This window comes from Pan troglodytes, chromosome 13, assembly GCF_028858775.2.
Source record: "Pan troglodytes isolate AG18354 chromosome 13, NHGRI_mPanTro3-v2.0_pri, whole genome shotgun sequence".
Classification (NCBI taxonomy): Eukaryota; Metazoa; Chordata; class Mammalia; order Primates; family Hominidae; genus Pan; species Pan troglodytes.
In genome coordinates, this window is record NC_072411.2 from 89,369,122 (window position 1) to 89,392,176 (window position 23,055).

At 32.2% G+C, this 23,055-nt stretch overlaps 1 protein-coding gene across 3 annotated transcripts in view; it reads right to left on the minus strand.

Annotated features, from left to right (window-relative positions):
- Window positions 1–2,340: 2,340 nt before the first annotated feature.
- CALCRL (calcitonin receptor like receptor) overlaps window positions 2,341–23,055 on the minus strand; it is a 106,259-nt gene continuing 85,544 nt past the window's right edge. For 2 of the 3 annotated variants that reach the window (XM_515970.8, XM_009443842.5), the window contains 6 exons: window positions 20,678–20,831; window positions 19,290–19,350; window positions 19,141–19,207; window positions 12,182–12,400; window positions 11,988–12,029; window positions 2,341–6,775 (listed from right to left, as the gene is read on the minus strand). In XM_515970.8, the coding sequence (XP_515970.3) occupies window positions 6,560–6,775; window positions 11,988–12,029; window positions 12,182–12,400; window positions 19,141–19,207; window positions 19,290–19,350; window positions 20,678–20,831 (759 nt within the window). In that variant the 3' untranslated portion in view covers window positions 2,341–6,559. The remainder of the gene's footprint in view (window positions 6,776–11,987; window positions 12,030–12,181; window positions 12,401–19,140; window positions 19,208–19,289; window positions 19,351–20,677; window positions 20,832–23,055) is intronic. The other variant, XM_063790628.1, reaches the window with a different exon arrangement.

The following is a 23,055-nucleotide window of genomic DNA, read 5'->3' on the forward strand; positions in this document are numbered from 1 at the left end:
CACTTCAGACTGTTGGCATGTGAAAAACAGATGCATGAGTACGCGCTTGCACTTTCCATATAAGTGGAGTGAACCAGGATTTTGAGAGCATTTTTTCTCTGGAATCTGGCTTTTTTGGTTGCACAGGAGATGGCTTCATGAGATTGCTAATCTGAGATCCAGTTGAACAATAATTAATTTCATAAGACTGAAACAATTGATGAGGGCAATTTTATTGTGTTACTTGTGTGAAATGTTCATTTTGTTTTCATATTCTACTTACTGGATATATAGTTCAAACTCTTCTGTCTCATCTTAAGATCTCTAATCCACAATAATTGTATAAATATTGCTTTTAAAGTGAAACAATACCTTTAGAAATAATAGTAGATTCTAACTTACCCTCAGAATTTTAGGGGAAAAAACATATTAAATATCCTTACTTTTCATGATAATATAGTTAATTGCATAAATCCAGTAAGAATGTACCTTCCTTTCTACCAGTATATAATAGGACAAATGGATTATACACTAAAGGACTTATGTGGAGTGTCATATATCAGAATAATGGTCATCAAATTATGCTCATATTGGAGAACAAAGTTTGACTATTTTATGGAGCCAATGCCCATAATGCTCTCCCAGGAAAACTGGCCTGGTATCTAAATCGCCTGGTAACTGGCTACACGTCCCAGCCTTATAGGTGATAAAGAAGGTCAATTTCAGGAATGCTAGAGATTACAACAAATTTTAGGGACTTTGAGGAAAAAGAAATATATTCAAATTTATAGACATAGCAGATGAAATCTGATAGACTTCTTGTGCATAGTTTATTACTGTCAAAGATAGCAAATAATATAGGCTTTCAAAAATCCAATTCAATATTCCGTTTTAAAACTTCCAGGCAGAAGTTAAATTTGTAACCATAGTGGTTGCTCAGTACTTTATAGTTAACAAATTAGGTAAATTAGATGAAATGGACAAATTTCCAGAAGAAAACAAACTACTGAAACTGGCTCAAGAAGAAATAGACAATCTAAATAGACCTGTATTAAGTAAAGATTAAATCAGTAACTAGACAACTACCTATATCTGGCTAGGGCCTAGATAGCTTCACCACTGAATTTATTAAAGAAGAATTAATACCAGTTATTCACAAATTCTTGCAAACCTGGAAGAGAAGGGACTACTTTCCATAATTTTCTAAGAAGTCAGTATTACTCTAATATCAAAACTACACAAATCTCAGCACTTTTGGAGGCCAAAGCTGATGGGTCAGTTGAGGCCAGCAGTTCAAGACCAGCCTGGCCAACATGGTGAAATCCTGTCTCTACTAAATATATATGTACATATTTATGTTATATATTTATATTTATAGTATATATACTATAGTATATATTTAGTATATTCTGCAAGAGATCCAGAATAGCAAAAACAATTGTGAAAAAGAAGAATAAAACAGAATTCATACTTTCTGATTTCAAACTCACTACAAACAAAGGTAATAATGACAGTGTGGTTTGAGCACAAGGACAGACATATATATATATATGAAATAGAATTTTAAAATAAACCCATGAATCTATGGCTGATTGCTTTTTGATAAGGATGCCAAGACCTTTCAATGGGGAAAATGGTCTTTTCAACAAATGATCCTAGAACAAATAGCCACATTCAAAAATATATGAAGCTAGACCCTTACCTCACACCACATACAAAAATTAACTCAAAATGGATCAATGACCTATAATTTTCTATAAATTTCTTAGAAGATTTTATAGGAGTAAATCTTCATGATTTTGAATTTGGCTAAGGATTCTTAGATGTGACACTAAAAGCATGAGCAACAAAAGAAAAAAATGTACTTAATAAATGTTACCTTTTATGCATCAAAGGACACAATTAAGAAAGGGACAAGACAATTCACAGAATGGGAGAAAGTATTTGCAAATTATCTGAAAAGAGACCTATACATATATATTTGCAGATACGTGTGTGTGAGTGTGTGAGACTATATATATATACATATTGATATATATATATATAAATAATGAAAAGACAACCAAATTAATAATGGACCAATAATCTGAATAAATATTCCTCCAAAAAAGATTACACATAGCCAATAGATGCTTGACATCTTTAACCATCAGAGAAATGAAAATTAAACTACCAGGTACCATTTCACATCCATTAGGATGTCTAAAATAAAAAAGACAGGTAATAACAAGTGTTGAGAAAAATGGAGAATTCAGAACCCTTCATACACTGCTGGTGGGAATGTAAAATGATCTGGCTGTTTTGCAAATGTCCTGAAAAGAAATGAAAACTTTTGTACAAACAAAAACTTGCAAACAAATGTTTATAGGTATATTATTTATAATAACCAAAAGGTAAAAGCAAAACAAACATATCCATCAACAGACAAATGAATAAATAAAATGTGGTATGTTCACCCGATGGAATAAAAGGAAACATTGATACATGCCAAAACATGAATGAATTTTAAAAACATAAGTGAAATCATTTAGTCACAAAAGGTCACATACTATATGATTACAATCATATGAAAGTCTAGAATAGGGAAATCTGTTGAGACAGAATGTAAATTAGTGATGTTTATAGCTGAAATGAAAGTAGAGATAGAGGGATAGAGAAGTGATGGCTAAAGGATACACTGTTTCTTCTCAAGGTCATAAAAATATAATGAAATTGGTGATGGTAGCGTGTCTCTATGGATGTATTAAAATATACTCTACTAATATACTAAAAACTGCTTTGAATATGAAGTATTATATGATATGTCAAGTATATCTCAATGAAGCTGTTAAAAAGTGCACTATGGTTCTAGATTTGTAAAACCAACTTGAGGAGGTCTATATTGTAATTAACACTCTCATGTACCTATCTCAACAATAGGCCAAACCTTATTAAACTAGCAATATTTTTAATCAAGAATATTCTTTCTTTGAGATTAGTATAATCACAAGGAGGAGAGATTATAAGAAAAAAACGCAAGTGTTTTAAATGGGCATTTTTTCCAGAAAACAGAAAATGATGTACATTATTATTGATCATAAAAATAAAAATTAGTTATTAAGTGGAATGCAACTGATTATTGCCCTAAGGATAGAGTGGTTTTGCACTTATTTATAAATTTATTTCAACATTTTTAATATTCTCATATAAGTGTGATATTTTGAATTCTCCTTTGAATTTTTGTAACATCTTACTTGTTCCTTCATTAATTAATGAGTTAAACAAAATCTTTGAAACATTTTCATTTTATATTTGTGTGAAAGCCATGAATATGCTCTCTTTAAAAATTACCTTTAAATACTTATTTTTCTTTTTAATATTTAAACAAAACTACAAAATGAAATATAGTAGATAAAGGAGATGAATTTCTGAACATTTTCTTATTTTGAGACATCCTTTTTCTTCTTTCAGCATAAGAAGGAGTTTGCATCCATTGTAGTATAGTTGGATTTTTTTAGTTTGAAAAACAAATCATGACTTTTTCTTAATTGGTTTATTGAATTCATTTACTGGTTTACTGAAGACTTTAAAGAGGGCAAAAGCGATATTTTGTTAAGAGATTTGTTAATTTTGAGAAGTATCCCATTGATTACTGTAAGAATTATGTTTATAAATTAGATTATTTGGCACTCTAGTAAATATCAATGAAAATAAACTTTAACTCATAACTTTAATATTTTCATACAATCAAAAAATAGAGATATACTCTAGGCATAACATAAATTGTTATAATTGATCAGAATATCTTGAATATATTTTTACAGATAACTAGTGGTTTCTACTAGCAGATTAAAACCAAGAGAAAATTAAAAGTAAGTTCACATTTAAAAAAATTTATAAGCAATAAATACAGCACTACAGCCACCACTAATTCTATATAAATTGGATTACATTTAAACAAACACTGCATTCCAGAATGAATATTTTATGAATAAATGCATTGGAAATTAACTTTAGGAAATAAAATGACAAATTAGAATTTAGAAAATTAAAATATGACTTTCACAAGTAATCACAGTAAAATGCAGATCTACATTTTAAAAGCTAGAAATTCCCCCAAATTTATTTTTTTGACAGCAAAGAAGTTTGCTTTAAAAAAAAGTGTCAGATTTACTTTGCTTTATGAGTATGATACAAAGATATTAAGTAGCATTTAGCTTTTGAGAAATCTAACATTTAAAACTATTCTAAAAATATATGGGTACAAAACTAACAGTGATTAATCATGAATGACTGCTACGCCTCAAGACTGTACAACAGACAAACCCTGGCTATAAAATAAATCTGATCTAGAATTAATATTATAAAAGCACAACAAAAATACTTGAAAATTACATGTTCATTTTAATATAATCTCTGATCATTCAACATTTTTTACTGTCACTTCTACTGTCAAGATGGTTGAGAGTTGACAGTTTGTCTAGAAGAAGGCTGATATATGTCAACATGGTCAGCAAAGGATTTAAATATGGGTCTTTGAATAATAAATAGCTAATAATTGAGTTTATTAAAATGAATTTTTGTATAATTTAGGCAGTTGAAGGTCCAGAACAGCCTGCGTTCCTTTCTATGGCAGCTTGCTATGAAATTCATGTTTAAAACAAAACAATACTTTTTCATGCATAGATAAATTATAAATGTATTGACCAGACCATTCTATATGTTAGTTCTTACGAATTTAGATAATTTGTCTTAGCAATTTGAAATAAGTTCTGAACTCACCATCTATTGACATATTGACAGCTTAAGAAACAACTTATGATGAGTAATTTGTTTCATCCATTTTAATCAGATTGACACACTTAAAAAACAGATACCCATGACTTTTCCCAAAATTGACTTTTACTAATTGAAGTCATTCTTGTTCTTTAGAGATTTCAGCGGAAAATGACATTAGAGAAACTGAATCCCATGCAAATTTCACTTTAATTCATTAGCAAGGTTTTCTTCTATCTTTATTTAATAAAGTCTGACAATAATTCAGTAAGATCTGACAATAATTTTTTCTCAATGATATATTCAAGTATTTCCCTGATTTGTATTATATACAGTAGCTCTATTAAAATATTAAAGCATTGTATATGGTATATATTGTATCCTTCTAGTTTTTTATATTTCTTGAATAACCTGGGACATTTCCAAAGCTATATATCTTCACATAGTAAAAGTCAGTAAAGTAATATTTTAATGGGGTAAAATCTATAAAAGTAGCAGATTGGTATTTATCACAGTAGTTGTTTAAAATTTCTGGATTAGAATGTGAGTTCATTGTCAAAATGAAAAAAGAAATATGTCAAACACACCTATTATTTAGGTATGAGTTATCAAAACAAATATATTCAATAAAATAGTGACCTTGTGTTTTTAAAATAAATATATCTTATGATAGATGTTTCTGTTCTCTTAGTTCTCAAACAGACTTCTGATGCTGGCATCTGGTTGTCTTTAAAATATTTACCAAATATAGCATTCCAGACTCTATTTTATTTAAAAAATCAGCCCAGATACAGTATCAGATATTAACATACACACATTGTTGCATTATATATTTGCTTTAAAAATTACGTAGGTTGTATGTATTTGATTTGAGACTATAAAATAAAATAATGGAGTATTTACAAGCTCATTTTTCACAATTTCTTTTTACAAAATTCCAAGAAAATAAGAAATCCTTCATTGATTTTCTTTATATAAAATGATTGCTAATTTGTTTATACAGTAGAAATGGAAGGAACAAAATTTATATTTACAGCTAGGAATTCCCTCCCACTGTTTGGTAAGACAGGAAGAAGTTGACAAGGTGTTTTGTAGCATCAACTAAGATGTTTTCCTAATGATACAGAAGTAGGATTGCATATTACACATCCTGTTCATCCAGTTTCCACAATGGATATGCCACAAGATATAACTGATGTGTCAGCAAATAAGTAGATCATAACAATTGTACTCAGTTGCTTTTCATAGAGAAAAGAAAGCCAGCAGGGATAATTCACTTCGGTATTGTCCATTTGAGAGGGTAGTTACAAAAAGACTACAGCACTCTGGGCAAAAAAAAAGTCAGCTGCCCCAATCAAGATGGGATAAAGAGTTTTAAAACTAAAAGCTAATTTTCCCTTCATGTTTATAGGCCTTAGCTAGGTCTCTTGGGGCAATAAGGGTAGAATCATGCCCAACATGTATGTTTACTTTTACAGCCATTTGTTTGTGAATTCATGCAATGGTGTGCTGGAACTGGCTTACACCAGCTCAGAAAAGTTGATTGTGCTTTTCTCCAATTCCACACTTGGTGATGTCAGGTTAGTAGCGTCACATCAGGCATAGTGGGAGCATTTACTGACAAACATTACAAACCAGGATTTCTTTTTTCCCACATAGAGCTGGATGTTACACTCTTATCAACACACTACTAATTTCATGTGAGGCTCTTCTTTATGACATTCAAAAAGTCATTTAATATTGAAGTCTTCTGGCTACAGAGTCATGGGTCCAAGTCCTTGAGTTAGGAGAAGCACAAAACAGTGAGACAACCATCCTTCTATTTTCAATTATATAAATTTTCTGGTTTTAAGAGAACATTTTCAATATCATGGATGCTTTTTCCATTTAAGTGTTCACTAGGACAGTCATGACTATAACCTGGACCATCACTGATTGTTGACACTGTGTAAGACGCACTACGAAGAGCTTCTGAGTTGGAAAAGCTGTTTCCAAATTGGATTTTGTATTGATTCCAGTTTCTTCTCAGAATTGCTTGAACCTATCAATCAAAAGGAAAACAGAAAGAACAAGAACAACCCATTAATTGAAATGAAGACACTGTTTTTGAAGCACAATTAAATAGGTCTTGGAGAAGAGCTTTTTTAAAAAAAGTTATGTTAATTAGTGAATAATATAGCTTCATTTTCTTAATTTAAAAAATTAAGTGTACCATCTTCACATTAGGAAATGTATTACAATTACATTGTACTTTACATTCCATTAATATTTTTCATGGCATGTTTTGTCTTCAAAGCTTTTATAATGCATATGTATTTATTGTTGCCAAACAAATAGGTAATCTGGACCCCCATTTACAAGATTTCATGTACAACATTGAGTTTTATATTAATGTCTTTATTAATAGAATGAGAAGACAATTCGTGACAGGATAAGCGAAAGATACACAAAAGAAAAGAAGTTAGGATACGAAGAATACAAATCAGCAGCAGCAGCAGCAGGGCAGTAGCAGCAACCTTTGTTTTTGAGTGATTCCCATATGCCAGAAATTGTGCTACATTCTAAAAAAGGGAGCATGATATTTGTCTTCATGGAGCTTACTACATAGAGGAAAGAAAAATGTTGAACAAATAATTATAAATCTGGTGAATATTGTGAAAAATAAATTTAGGAATGTAACCACTCCATTTTTATATATTTGAATCCTCTTCTGATGAATAAATTTGCAGTTTAATGACTTCCTTCCCCTCTGTTTGAAGCTAGAGATCAGGGGTAGGTGGGTCCTATACAGTAAAATATTGGTCATAATGGAATGTAAGGCACAAGAGTGAATTTTCTTCATTGTCAGTCAACAGGCACAAATGAGAATATTTAAATACATCTCTAGCTCAAGTACCTTGAGGACTTTTCCATGTCTGATGAGTGAGCACACTGGCTTGGAGCAGCCTGCTTTTAGGTTATGAATGTGTTAGCCAAATCCTTGTGACCCGATCTATATCTGCCCAGAGTGGGTTTGCTTTGAATGGTCTTCCCCAAGCTCTCTATTGCTCTTTGGCTCTTTCAGTGCTTTTCCAAAGGGAATCTGAGCATCTCACAGCAATTTTCTGGTAATTCATTTTCTACGTACTGAAGTATAATTGTTTAACTTTCTACTACTTATATAGAATTCCTCAACTTTCTCTTCACTATATCCATGTATACAAATCAATATTAAATCTTTAAAAAGGGCTTACTTCTCTCTTGTTATTTCCTAGTCTAATGGATTAAAACACACACACACACACACACATACACACACACACAAAACCTCAATTCCTCCAATTACAAACATTCTATAGAAAATAGGTGTCCCAGGATGTCTGCAGCTTTACAGGATACTTCAGAGTTCCTGTTAAAGTATCTTATAGTCTGTCACTTAAAATAAACCCAAAGTTTTATTGTCTCATTTCATGTAGGAAAAAAGAAGGAGCAAATATAAAGCCAACAATGTGTTTAGGTAAAATTAAATGAGGTATTAAAATTATCAGTTAATTTCACTCTACTATATAGTTCAAAAATTATATAATTAAAATGAAATAACTTCGTATTGAAAGTTACATTATGATGAAGTTCAGTAACTTCAGGCCTTTCAAGCTCAATTAAAAAAAATATATGGTAACCATATCTGAAGAAAACAATTTATATTCATGTAAATATGCTTTGAAAATAAAAGCATTTATAAGGCAACAAATTTATTTATCTTGCAAAAATTAAACTTTCCTCTCAATTTAGTAATATAATTCTAAATCCTCCATATAAAATATCTAAATTAAGATAATTTAAAAATAACATCTGCATATGTAACAACCTCAAGATCATGAGCAAACTACAAATTGAATGGCTTCAGATTGTGAATTTTAAATACATATTCAGAGATTCAAAACAAAAATGACCATTGACCAATTATCTAGATACATCTGATGAGAAATATTTTTGATCCTTATTTTTTGTTTCATAAACTTCTCCTCATTTTGTTACTAAATGCTGAATTGGTTGAGTACATAATCAATATAGTTTCTGGTTGAGGGGAAGTGGTATATAGCTTTGTATAAAAAATTCTACATAAAGTATGAGAAAAAGCTGACAGGAAGTAATATCTTAGCTGTGAGTCTAGTACTTATAGTCTTAAAAAGGAAAGCTTAAATTCAATTTGGAAGGAAAATGGCTATTGAAATATATGACTGTTTGCTCTTAAAATATCTACTTTGATTAAGGTCATCACTCTATTTCTTCCTTGCAGCTAAATCATCAGAAAAACCATAGAAAGCCAATTTCATGAACTGTGAGGTCTTACTATAGTTAAAAATAAACCTAATTAAAGATCCACAGGCCTTGTAGACTTGTTTGTTTATGTTATTTGCTCTAAGGATGTTACATTTTTCTTCTGCTTCCTCTAATACAATATCACACCTGTTAAATACGACATTAAAGCAGCTACTCTTAATAAACTTTTAATGAGAAAAAATCAGTGGGAGCAAATTTCCATTGTAAGGGAAGATAGCTGGGTGTTATTAAAGATATGAATGTTTTTATTGTTTTATGCATGACCATGTATAAGTAGTAAGGCAAATGTTTAGAATGTAACATTACAACTTTATATACCCATTAACACCCAATAAGGAACTAACTTTATACTCCTTAATGGGAATCAATTTAAAATATTTACGAAACTTTTATAAAAATTCTACGTAGTTCTCATTAAAGAATTTGGGTATAATTGTTCTCAACAAAACTTTTTGCTCATCTTATGGAATATCTACCCTCAGGTGTTGTTAAATATAATCTTCTGATGACTAGAGTCCCTAGTTTATGATCACAGTGCACATTTTTGTCTGAGGGCACTAGGGATAAAGTGAAAGTAATCCAAGCACTTGTCAAGCCACATTTATTTAACTAGTGAGAAATGCTAATAGCAAGATGTTGGCTAAAAAGTACATAAAAGATGGGAAAGAAAAAAACACAAATATTAAGCTAAAGGCAGGCATTTGACCTAATGTGGAAAACAAGAAGGAAACTAAGCCTGAGCAAATGATTTTAAGAAGTACATGACATAGTTGGAACAAAATGAATTTGGCAGTTGTTTCTTCATGTTATGAGAGTGGGAAAAAGTAAGAGGCATTGAGACAAAAAGGGAGGGATCATAGTATTTCTTAAGAAGAGAAATGAATCATACTGAAACAGGGATTGTATCTCCAGAGATGAAGAAAAGGAACAGATATTAGAAATGTTGTGAGGAACTGAAAGATTTGGCAACAACCTAACTCAAACATTTTGTATTATTGTAATTTTCCAATGTCAAAATTTTCTCAATTTTAGGACATGGCAGAAGATCAAGGTTCTGTGTCCCTTTTGTTTACACAGATCGAGTGTAACAGGAGTGTTAGGCATTACTTTAGATATTCCCTGGGCACTCTTTCTAAATAAAAGAGCCAATTTGGGATTTTGATCCAAAATGATTAATGTTCCTGTTTGCACATGTATTTTTGAAAATAAGTGATTTGACAAATCAAATAATAAGTATACTGAGAATCTCACGAAGTGGGGCATGGTGCTAAAAACTTTATCTTTCTTAGCTTGTATTTATTTTTCTGAGACCTGTGTAGAGAACTTGCTTTAATTTCCCTTTAAGAAAGATAGACACAGGCTCCTGAAATTTGCCAGCATTTGCCAAAATATCACAGCCAAGATGAAAAGTAGCATCTTTGGTGATTAAATGCATTGCTGTGTTTATTCTACACTGCCTCCTATTACAAAATATTTTACTAGTGAGTGTGTTTTGAATATTTAAAAATTAGTTCATAGAATTAAAATCTGTTTCTGTAGATACAGAGGTCTACCTTTCCTATTTCATGCATGTTCTTTAGCATGTTGTCCATATCACTCTCATCTATATTTAATTATTACATCCTATACAAGTAGCATTTAGGGTTGTCTAATTCAGTGTATATAACATTAAATTTATAGAGGTATATAATAAAATCTATTTGAATTTTACTATCAAACAAATGATTTATCTATTTTTTGTAACTGCATTCTCTGTCTATGCTTCTCTGATTTCAGAAAAAGTTGCTCTTGTCTTCTGTATAGCAGAAGAATTATGGAAGTACCACTTAAATGTATGAAATATAGTCTACAATGTGTGGCAATTCTACACCTCATTACAAATAAATAAATATAGATAAATAATAATAATATAAATAAATACGTGTTGAACTTGAGATATATTTTAATTAAAAACTAAACATTGAGTTTTATTATATGTCAAGATGAGGAAGTAAAAATATTACTTAAGCAAGCGCAAATAACATGTTATAGTTTTTCATGATGTGTGCATGATTTCCAATGTTCATTTTTTTCATAGGAATGGTTGTCATAGGTTATACCAACTGGTCCCATGTGTTCCCCATCTGAAGCTTTATGATAAGCTTCACATTATCAAGTGTCTGTGTCTCACTCAGCTGCTGTCTGGATTTCTAAACTTTGTTCAATTTTGCCAAAATCCTCCTACAGGTTAAATTGTGTCGAGCAGATTAAAAACATATAAAGAGCTAAGTCAATAGAGCTCAGATTACTGAGCTATAACACATTTGTATGCATAAGAAATATGTTACCAGCTTTCAAAATGCCTGAAACTTCCCAAGTAGGAAACGCATGGATAAAAATCTAGAAGTACTGAAGAGTACATGGTCATGTTATGAATTAGAGCATTCTCTTCTAAATTTCCTAACCCATTGAATTTCTTCCCTGTATAACCAAGAGTTTAATTTTTAAAATCCTTTCGTATTTGCCATAAAGTTGTTTCCATAGGCTACATTGTAAGACAGGCAAAAAAGAGAAAGAGGGAAAATGAGATGATCCTATTTCTTATTTCCTATTAGAGTGTATGTTCTATGAGATTTGGGATTGCCTGGCACTGTATCTGGGGAAAAGCTCAGACTTAATGGGACTCAAAGGTATCTCAAAAGATTAGATGAATAGCATTTGAAATATTTTTAAGTGAGGTTGACTTTTCCCTGGCTTTGAACTCCAATATGACCTGAGCATTTGAGAAGGAGAGTTAAACCTATGGTAAGAGATTCTATGGTTCTTTCCCTGATGGAAACAGAATTTAACATGGTTGTTCCTGGGGAATTTATAATTTTATCTCATTTAAATACATGGATAGATAGACAGTAAATATAAAATAATAGAAGGAATAAAATCAATTATCATACCTCTCCATTAAAGAAGCAGAAAATGGTAGAGACCAAAAGACCCTGTAAAAGAAAAATAGAATGATCTGAATCCAAATGGAAAGATACATGTATTTGTAACCAAATAGCTGTACAAGTAGTCAGGAGTAAACCAAAGCTATATGTATATTTAATACCAAACTTCTCAAGCTGCCTTCTTATCAAGAATGCCATACCTGGAAGTGCATAAGGATGTGCATGATGTAGTCATATACCTCCTCTGCAATCTTTCCTTCAGGTCGCCATGGAATCAGCACAAATTCAATGCCAAGCAATGGCACCAAGATAAGAGTAGCTCTCACAGCTTTCATGTACAGATTGGATTCCGCTTGGTGTGTAACTTTTAACTTGGTGATGAGAACGCGTACAATATTTAACAAGAAAAAAAGATTCACCTAAAAACGAAATAAAATGGCATCTGAAAATCATTTCATATTTAATATTAAGAAGCATTATTCAAGTATCTCCAATTTTATAAATCTTAAGATATTTTTAATGTACAAGAATATTTTTAAAGGGTATTATTGCCTAAGGCATTAATTTATATTTCTGGAATTGTGATTTATCAATTTAACAAGTACATCAATTTTAATAAACAAGTTTTTAAAAAGTAAAATTAAATTATGGTATAATTACTGTGGAACATATTCAGTTGAAGAATATTTCAGTTTTTCTCAGCTCATTTTCACGTGCAATTAAAAAAATCTGTGGTCTAAAAACTAAAGATTTTGAACATTTTCATATCAAAGAAAATAATTGTTTATAGAAAAATGCTAATTTTTAAAGCATCCCCTCTTTATCATGTCCATATGACATACTTTCTAAATGTATATTATACCATAATAACCATTTTCATCTTTCAAACCAAAAACTTTCCTGTTTCTTCTAGTAACAATAATCTTTACAACACCTCTCCAAAATATCACTGTAATCCTCTTTTACTTATGAGGGAACTTTGAACCAGCTGATATTCAACCCCAGTCATTCTAGAGCTAAAATAATTTGACATTCTATAAGACTTCCTGTTAATTACTGTCTGCAATGACATAATATTCACTATTTTTGTGCCTTAACAACTTTCTCGAAGAGACAGTAGTTTCTTTGGATGGGAGACATAAACCTTTGACACTCTAATGTGACTCAGCAAACAGGGTCCTACTGAAACATATTTATTTCTCTTTCTCTCGCATAATACAAGTTTATCTTTCTCTTATTTTCACCCAAGTTAGAGTTTATCTCTTTCTTATTTTCACCCAGTCAATATCTTTTACTTTGGTCCATTTTCTCTATGCCCATTCCTTATGCCTTCCATAGAATCATGAATATTAATTCCAGAAGAGCTCCACAGGGGCTAATGGCTATTCTCTTTTCTTTTTCCTCACCCTTAGTTCTGGCATCTGCCCTTTGTTTAATAATCTTAAATTTTCAATCTATGCACCAAATGTAATTTATATCCACACAGTTTAAAAATTGCAAAAAATAGTAGTTTCCCATTTATTATAGAAAAGAATTAACAAAGAGCATGCATTTGCTAAATGGACACATGTGTCATAAAAATAACTGGGCACAAAAATATTCTACCACTATTTTTAGAAAATTTAATAGAACATATGCTTCAAAAATATACAGCTCACTATAATCCTAATGGAAACACATCTATGAAAAGCAATGTTTGCAGACACAGAAATACGATAAAGGCAAAAGCAGAATAAGCCATTTCAACAGGTGTGAGAATGAAATGTGACAAATCAACATGTCAGCTGTTATTCCACTCATCCTAATATATTCCATTCATAAGCATCCATTGCTCTTTTAAAAAAGATAAAAATGCTCTTTTATCTGCTTAATATCAAATATTTTATAATCTTAATACATTAAATCATAAACTATAAAAAGACAGTAGAAACATTGCAATTTAGATGATCCCAATTATATGAAAATTTTTAAATGCAAAGTGCTTCTCCAAATGGGAAGTCTGATTTAAAATGTGAAACTAGAAACTAGAGTTGACAATAGAGTTAATTATTCTATTAGCTATTTTATAAATAATTGTCTTAGAATGAATTGGATGCTATTTTCCATGCTATTTTTCCACACAACATAGTTTTGAGAATTATAATCCCTTCATCTTACTTTATTTTCTGTAAATATTTCCATTTACTATAAGCAAAAATAAAAGAAGAATTTTAAATTTTAGAAGAACTATGTCTGAATTTCACCCACCCTTGAGCAAAACTAGTTCAGTAGAAAAGAAGAAACCTTTAACTGACATACTCATAAAGTTTACATAGCTAGTAGGCCCATCAGGCTATTTTGATATCACAGTACCATGCTTGGGTCATGACAGGAACTGGGGTAAATCTATACAGTGGCTGTAGGACAGTTTCTGGAAGTCATTCCCAAACAATCACTTAACTATGCACTGAAGTCACCTAAATATCTGTCACTGAACCCAAATTAAATGTATCATCTCTCAACTTCCCCTCAACAGGATCTCAAAAATGCTGTAGTCACTCCAGTACCACCCTGCTCACATGGAAATGTGATGGAGGAAGTCTGAGTGGAATGACTTGTGATTAAAATATCTTATTTATAAAAGTTGTGCAAAAACATATGATAACCATGAGAACAATTACTAGGGCTCTTCTGAGGAGCTTGGAATTGGCCAGGACCAAGAAGGAGCTCTGAAGCTTAAACAAGGACAGAATGATTTATCCGGACAGAAAAATAGGTTCCTAATCTTGTTTTAGGCCAACAAGATGGGAAAGTTTTAGGCAAATAATGTGGATTTTCGTTTCTTTTCTTACTGACCAGCTTGATGGGCTATATTCCTGTATTTCATCCTTACTTTTCTTCCTTAAAGTTTACATGAACAGATGTTTCCAAGGATAGTGTAGATGATGTTACATTTTGCATTTGCTAGGTGCTTTCACTTCCTGAACCTTACTGATTTAGAAGTCTGAATCATGTACCCCTCTGTGCAGCCAGATCTTTTGTAATAAAATATTGTCTTGCATTTGTTCTGGAATCTCCTGGGTAGCCCAAACGATATATTATAATTTCTTCAAGCTCTCCTCAGAGTAGAAGCATGGTATGCAGAAACTACAAGTGAGGAAACTTGGAAGGCATTTTTTCAAGAATTTATAATATTCTATGCACTAACTGTGCCAGATCACTTAACAGAAAGCATCTCATTTAATCCTTATGATACCCTGTGAGGTATATATTCTTATTATTCCATCATTACAGATGAGAAAACAAAGACACAGAGAGGTTAAAAACAAAATAAAACAGAAAACTTGCTCTGAGATGATACACAGGCAGCTGTGGTAGAGCCAGGATTCAGTGCTGACTCTTTTATGCACACAATGCAAAGCCAGGCAGTCTCAGGGTACAACTTAAACACAGTATGTCACTCATGCCCTTAGAATGTAGGAGAAGGAAGGGAGGCAAGTGCCTCTGCCTTTGAAATTTTCACTATAATCTACATTAAGGTATATCAAAAAATGTTATGAAAGTCATAATAAATTCTATAAGAATGGCTTAACAATGATACATTTTGAGAATGGTTTGAACAGTGATCCAACACAACCATATACTAAACTGCAGCTAGCAAATATAGTTAAATAATAGAATATCTGTATTTAAAAAGAGTCTGAAGAGACGAATGAGGAAGCTTTGAATTTTACATGAAAAATATCACATACATACACAAGCACATATATAAATAACTTGATCGCAGCTGTAAATAAAGGGTATTTGAATAGGAGGAGAGGAAGTCAAATTGTCTGTTTGCAGATGACATAACTGTATATTTAGAAAACCCCATCGACTCAGCCAAAAAACTCCTTAAGCTGATAAGCAACTTTAGCAAAGTCTCAGGATACAAAATCAATGTGCAAAAATCACAAGCATTCCTATACAGCAATAATAGACAAACAGAGAGCTAAATCATGAGTCAACTCTCAATCACAAATGCTACAAAGAGAATAAAATATCTAGGAATACAACTTCTAAGGGAAGTGAAGGACCTGGTCTTCAAGGAGAACTACAAACCACTGCCCAAGAAAATAGGAGAGGACACAAACAAATGAAAAAACATTCCATGCTCATACATAGAAGAATCAATATCGTGAAAATGGCCATACTACCCAAAGTAATTTATAGATTCAATGCTATCCCCATCAAGCTACTATTGACTTTCTTCACAGAATTAGGAAAAACTACTTTACGTTTCATATGGAACCAAAAAAAGAGCCTGTATAGCCAAGACTAAGCAATCCTAAACAAAAAGAACAAAGCTGGAGGCGTCACGCTACCTGACTTCAAACCATACTACAAGGCCACATTAGCCAAAACAGCATGGTACTGGTACCAAAACAGATACATAGACCAATTAAACAGAACAGAGGCCTTAGAAATAACACCACACTTCTACAACCATCTGATCTTTCACAAACCTGACGAAAACCAGCAATGGGGAAAGGATTCCCTATAAAATAAATGGTCTTGGGAAAACTGGCTAGCCATATGTAGAAAACTGAAACTGGACCCTTTCTTTATACCTTATACAAAAAATAACTCAAGATGCATGAAAGACTTAAAAGGAAGACCTAAAACCATAAAAACCCTAGAAGAAAAGCGAGGCAATACCATTCAGGACATAGGCATGGGCAAAGACTTCATGACTAAAACACTAAAAGCAATGGCAACAAAAGCCAAAATTGACAAACGGGATCTAATTAAACTAAAGAACTTCTGCACAGCAAAACAATCACCAGAGTGAACAGGCTACCTACAGAATGGGAGAAATTTTTTGCAATCTACCCATCTGACAAAGGGCTAATATGCAGAATCTACAAAGAACTTAAACAAATTTACAAGAAATAAACAATCAACCCCATCAAAAAGTGGGCAAATGATATGAACAGGCACCTCTCAAAAGAAGACATTTATGCAGCCAACAAACATATGAAAAAAAGCTAATCGTGACTGGTCATTAGAGAAATGCAAATCAAAACCACAATGAGATACCATCTCACACCAGTTAGAATGGTGATCATTAAAATCTCAGGAAACAACAGATGCTGGAGAGGATGTGGAGAAATAAGAACACTTTTACAATGTTGGTGGGAGTGTAAATTAGTTCAACCATTGTGGAAGACAGTATGGTGACTCCTCAAGGATCTAGAACCAGAAATACCATTTGACCCAGCAATCCCATTACTGGGTATATACCCAAAGGATTATAAATCATTCTACTATAAAGACACATGTACACGTATGTTTTCTTGCAGCACTATTCACAATAGCAAAGACTTGAAACCAAACCAAATGCCCATCAATGATAGACTGGATAAAGAAAATGTGGCATATATACACCATGGAATACTATGCAGCCATAAAAAGAATGAATTCATGTCCTATGCAGGGACGTGGATGAAGCTAGAAATGATCATTCTCAGCAAACTAACACAGGAACAGAAAACCAATCATTGCATGTTCTCACTCATAAGTGGGGTTGAACAATGAGAAAATATGGACATAGGGAGGGGAACATCATACACTGGGGCCTGTCGGGGGGTGGGGGTGAGGGGAGGGATAGCATTAGGAGAAATACATAATGCATGTGGGGCTTAAAACCCAAATGACAGTCCCCAGAGTGTGATGTTCCCCTTCCTGTGTCCATGTGTTCTCATTTTTCAATTCCCACCTATGTTGTGGGGTCAGGGGAGGGGGGAGGGATAGCATTGGGAGATATACCTAATGCTAGATGACGAGTTAGTGGGTGCAGCGCACCAGCATGGCACATGTATACATATGTAACTAACCTGCACATTGTGCACATGTACCCTAAAACTTAAAGTATAATAATAATAAAAACAACAACAACAATGAAAGAAAAAAAAAACCCAAATGACAGGTTGACGGGTGCAGCAAACCACCATGGCACATGCATATCTATGTAACAAACCTGCACGTTCTGCACATGTATCCCAGAACTTAAAGTATAACAACAACAACAAAAAAATGAATAGCAGCTGTAACTAAAATACCACTCCTAAGGACTGTAATTGCAGTATGATCTCTAATACTCTCTGAGACAAAGCATGCTAGATTGCTAGTTTGTATTAATTTACTTTCTCATTCAAATAATGTAATACACTTGTAATCCCAGCAGTTGTGGAGGCCACGGCAGAAGGATCACTGCAGCCCAAGAGTTCAAGACCAGCCTGGGCAACATAGTGAGATCCTGTCTCTATAAAAAAAATTTTTTTAAATTATCCAAGCATAGTAGTGTATACGTATAGTCTTAGCTTCTCAAGAGCCTGAGGTGGGAGGATCCCTTAAACCCAGGAGTTGGGCTGCAGTGAGCTGTGATCATTCTACTGCACTCCAGTCTGGGCAACAGAGCAAGACCTTTTTTCAATTAAAATAATAAAAATAATAATAGTGTAATAAAAGCATCAAATGTGACTTCTGTTTTCCTGCAATCACACTAAAATGTCTAATTCATGCACTCACATTAACTGATAATAATTATAATGTAAAATTTGCATAGGTATTTTGTTTTTTCTTATTTGTCACCTCCCACCACCCCCTGCTAGATTCATCCTCTATTCCTCTCTGTGCCACAGGAGGATGATGTCTGTGAACAGCTTCACCCAGACTTCCTTGCCCTGAGACGTTTGCTGCATCTGGCTAATTGGAAAAACCAAAAGATAAGAGTATGGGAATAAAGATAAATTTGAGTCTTTGTTTCTGCTGCTTCTATTCTGCCAGGCTGTGGTTTTGGCAGTGGTTGTTTTTCTCTGCTCAAGATCAGATCTCTTACTGGGTGACTCCTCCCAGTGCTCATTTCACTGCACTAACATTTCTCTCTTCAGGTCTAGCTGTGATAACAGCATTCCATTGTTGGTCCCTAATGGCTCACCATCCCTTACTAATTAGTTCCTTTGCCTTTCCTGCGCATACATCAGATATGATACCTTCACTAAACGCTATTCGTTTAAGCACTGTGAACATGCATGTCCATCTGTGTCCACTGGGACCCTGAAGGATACCATAGGCCAGATGATTCAGAAATAAAGTTGAAATGTGAGCAATGATAAGGAAAGGGGAATTTGTTACATACCAGTAAAGCAGCACAAATTGGGCCATGGATAATGTAGAGGAGATGGGTATCAGAACTGATCCAGCAACTAGAGAAAACATAATAACATTATGTTGAAAATTTTTATTTTACATTATTCCAGTAGAAATAATAAAAAGAGATTTTCTTACTTGTCATTGTAATATAAGCTTCTAGCAATGGCATGTATACAAGCAGGAATCAGTGGAAATCCTGTAATAACAAAGAAAAAGAAAATAAATAGGCATTTTTTCTACAGATGGTATTTCGAAAATATGTAATTAAATACAAAAATTCAAAGATACTCTAGGAGCAAAAAAACTAGCCACTATATATTTGTTGAATAAACATTATTTGTATCGTCAACAATACACATTATAAAGTATTAGGTATTTACATTTTTATGTTTGTGTGTATATGTGTGTATGTTTTCTTCTACTATAATTCATAAGTCATTTTGAATCAGTGGACTTCAGAGCTTAACTCTTAAGATGTGTTTCCTAAGCCACAAGGATTAGAAGAAATTCAGCATTCATGTACTTTCTGTGAGATGGAATTGGCCAACATTTGGTACATTATCAGATGTGGAAAAAAGTGGAGAATCACAAGAACTTCCACTATGAGAGAGATTACTACTAGTAAGCCATTATTTGAAGAAGAGAAGAAGAAAAAAAGTGATTAATTTATGTACCAAAAATTTGGCAGCCTTTGAACATTCTAAATCAGCTCTTCCAAATACGTAATTAAGCAATGCTTTATAAAGTTAATCAGAATACACTAAAATTGTGGGTGTGCGTGTGTGTGTATATATACAACTCTGTATATGTATTTCTTTCTAGATATAGATGATAGTTTAGATAGATGATAGAGATATAGATAGATAGATGATAGGGTAGATAGATGATAATAGATAAGTACAACTTCAGTTTTGTTTCTGGAAACTAGTCCTGTTAAATTCATTTCTGCACTTCATATTTTGTATTATTCTAGTTATTTTTAATATGTCAGAAGTATATCACTGTTTGCTTTGTGAATAATACCACATCAGGATATTGTGTAGAAAAAATAAATCTTTTGCATGCCTTTATTCAATTACTAATCCCTCTACTCTTACCGTAAAATGACAATATTTTAAACAAATATTTTTAGAATGGAACTTCAAAGATGTTTGAACCCAATGCTCTCATTTTACACATGGCAAAAATGAATATTCAGAATGGTACAAAGACTAAATCTTTAATTTATGATTCTACTTCTATTGTTTTAGTCACTACATATTCAGCCAAGATACCCTATACATTGGCATATTCAATAGAAAAAAAGACACTATTATATATTGACTTGTGACTACTGAAAACAATGGATGAGTCAGTGATACTTTGCTTAAAATGTTGCAGTTTACAAGAATAAGCAAAAGTTAATCACCTGATATTCTTTAAAAATGATTACTCATTGGTATATTCATATTACAAAGGAACCTGGCATCCTCCAAAGGCTTCTTTAATCCACTGAATCAACAAGTATGTATAATGACACTTACCCCAGCCAAGAAAATAATACCACATTAAATGTTGCTTCTCTGCAAACACGGCCACCACAATGAGTGTGTGTAGGTAAATGCCTTCACAGAGCATCCAAAAGTAATTACAGCCCATCAGGTAAAGATGAATGAACTGGGACACTTTGCAACTAACCTGTGAGGAAAAAAAAAACCCCAATATTTACTTGTTTATGAATTCACATGTAAAGCAATACTCTAGTTTAGCTCAGGAAACATGGAACGAACATTCTCCCCTACACACAAAATCCTATACATTAATGATTAGGATTTGTGGAATGCCAGTCTTCGTATTCATGTAATGATGCCTTTAGTTTTTAGCCACAGACTCCAAAGATTGATAATGGTATATCTTCCAGAAAAAAAGTGTAACTTCTAAATCTACTTTATTTAGTGAATGTGTATTTTCTGAATGTGTTTTTGTTATTATGTAATTATAAGTATAAAAGTGTCACACATAAATAACTTTACACTTATTTATATCATCATGAATCCCTTGACTGTTACATTCTGTTGGAAATAATAGTAATTTTAAAACCAATTCATTAAAAGTGCCCAAATACTTGAAAAGTTTTGCATATTACATGCTCCTCATGCAAATGCTTATTAAGAAATAATCTAATACATCCATAGGTTATCCTATCCAAATATGGAGTCTGAGGGTAAGTAAAAGGACAAAATTATGGTTTCCCTTCCATTTTTCCTGAGGTCTCCATTTTTGCTTCTCTACTTTTAAACAGGCAGGAAGAGAGACATTCAAATTACAGTAAAGAAAACACAAAAGAGTAAGAGTGAGTTTACTCTTAAACAGGAGAATACAATTAAAGCTTTCCCAAAAATACATGACCTGTTACTCCTATTGGCTCCAGTTTCTAGTCTGAAAATCAATAAAAGTTTAGTGGCAATTATCATTATTTTTGAAATAGTTTTTTTAACCAAAAATAAAATTGAAAAGAAAATGCACTGGATTGTTAATATTGGGTTATCACAGAATAGTAATAATGGCATCTGCATAGGAGTCAGCCTAAAAATACTTTTACATATATTGTTTTATTTAATTCTTAACGGTAGTCCTATGAGGTGTACATTATCACAGGCATATATTTTATAGATAAAAAAACTTAGTACCAGAGAAGTTAAATGATTTGCTAATATTTATACATCAATCAAATCTACAACCTGAACATTCCAATTTTGTTTTCATTGTATACGATGCCTCCTAACTAAAGGATATTTGTAAAACCTATTTATTCATTAAATGTATCTGCAGAATACGTAACATTAAATTTTAAATAATGTAACTGTATGTAAAACACAGCATTATATTAAAGTTCACTCAAAGGTGAAAATGAGATAGTCTACTATATGGAGAGAAATCATAAATTTCAGCTTCAACTTTTTATCTAAAGAGTTTTTAAGTATTTATATTTAATTCGGCTTCTAATTCTTGATTTCATTAAAAAAGTTAATCGATAAACCATTACAATAAAAAAGAATTAAGAGCATACTGCAGAAAAATATTTCTATGCAGGGCATTAGTAACAGAGACAAAACAAAAATATATGACAATTTATAATGTGTTTATTAAACACATCTTTGCGTACAAATATGAGATTTAGAATCTCATGCTCTGCAGCTTCAAGACAAAACTCCGAATCTCCTTGTCTTACAGAAATTCACTCTAAAATGGCAGGACATTAGCCAGATTTTTATGTTGCTAACTATACCCCAGTGTGTTTTCTAATCCAATGACTTTAGAGTGGAACATATACAAGATTAAGCAATCCGGATGCACATGTGCAAACAATGCAGGGACTTTTAGAATTTTGAAAATTACTCTAAAAACACACATAAAACACACATGAGACTGTTTATTGACCCACTTGGTAAAAATTCTTTCCCTTCCTGATTTCAGTCACTAGATAATTTTTTCTTTTAAAAAACACTTTATATAGACACACACACACACACACACACAAAATATAGTAAATATCCCATAAACATTATAAAAGCAGATAATTTTTAAAATTTGAATGTATGTTTATGTATGCAGATATTTTAATTTAAACATTTTACATATGCATATAGCTTACACAAAATATTTACATTTAGATAAGTAAATTTTAAACTATGTTTGAAAAATATAGCCTGTAAGGCAACAATTTATAAATGTTTATTGAGACCGAACACTGTAGTTTTTAAAACATTATGCTATGAAGTTTAATCTTATGTAGGATATGTACAATTCATTCTTTTCCTGGTTTTATTGACTTTTTAAAGTCAGCCTGATACAAAAAATATAATTTATTTAAATTTTCCATGTGCGTGTACTATTTTTTGAATTACGCAGAGTTCATTGC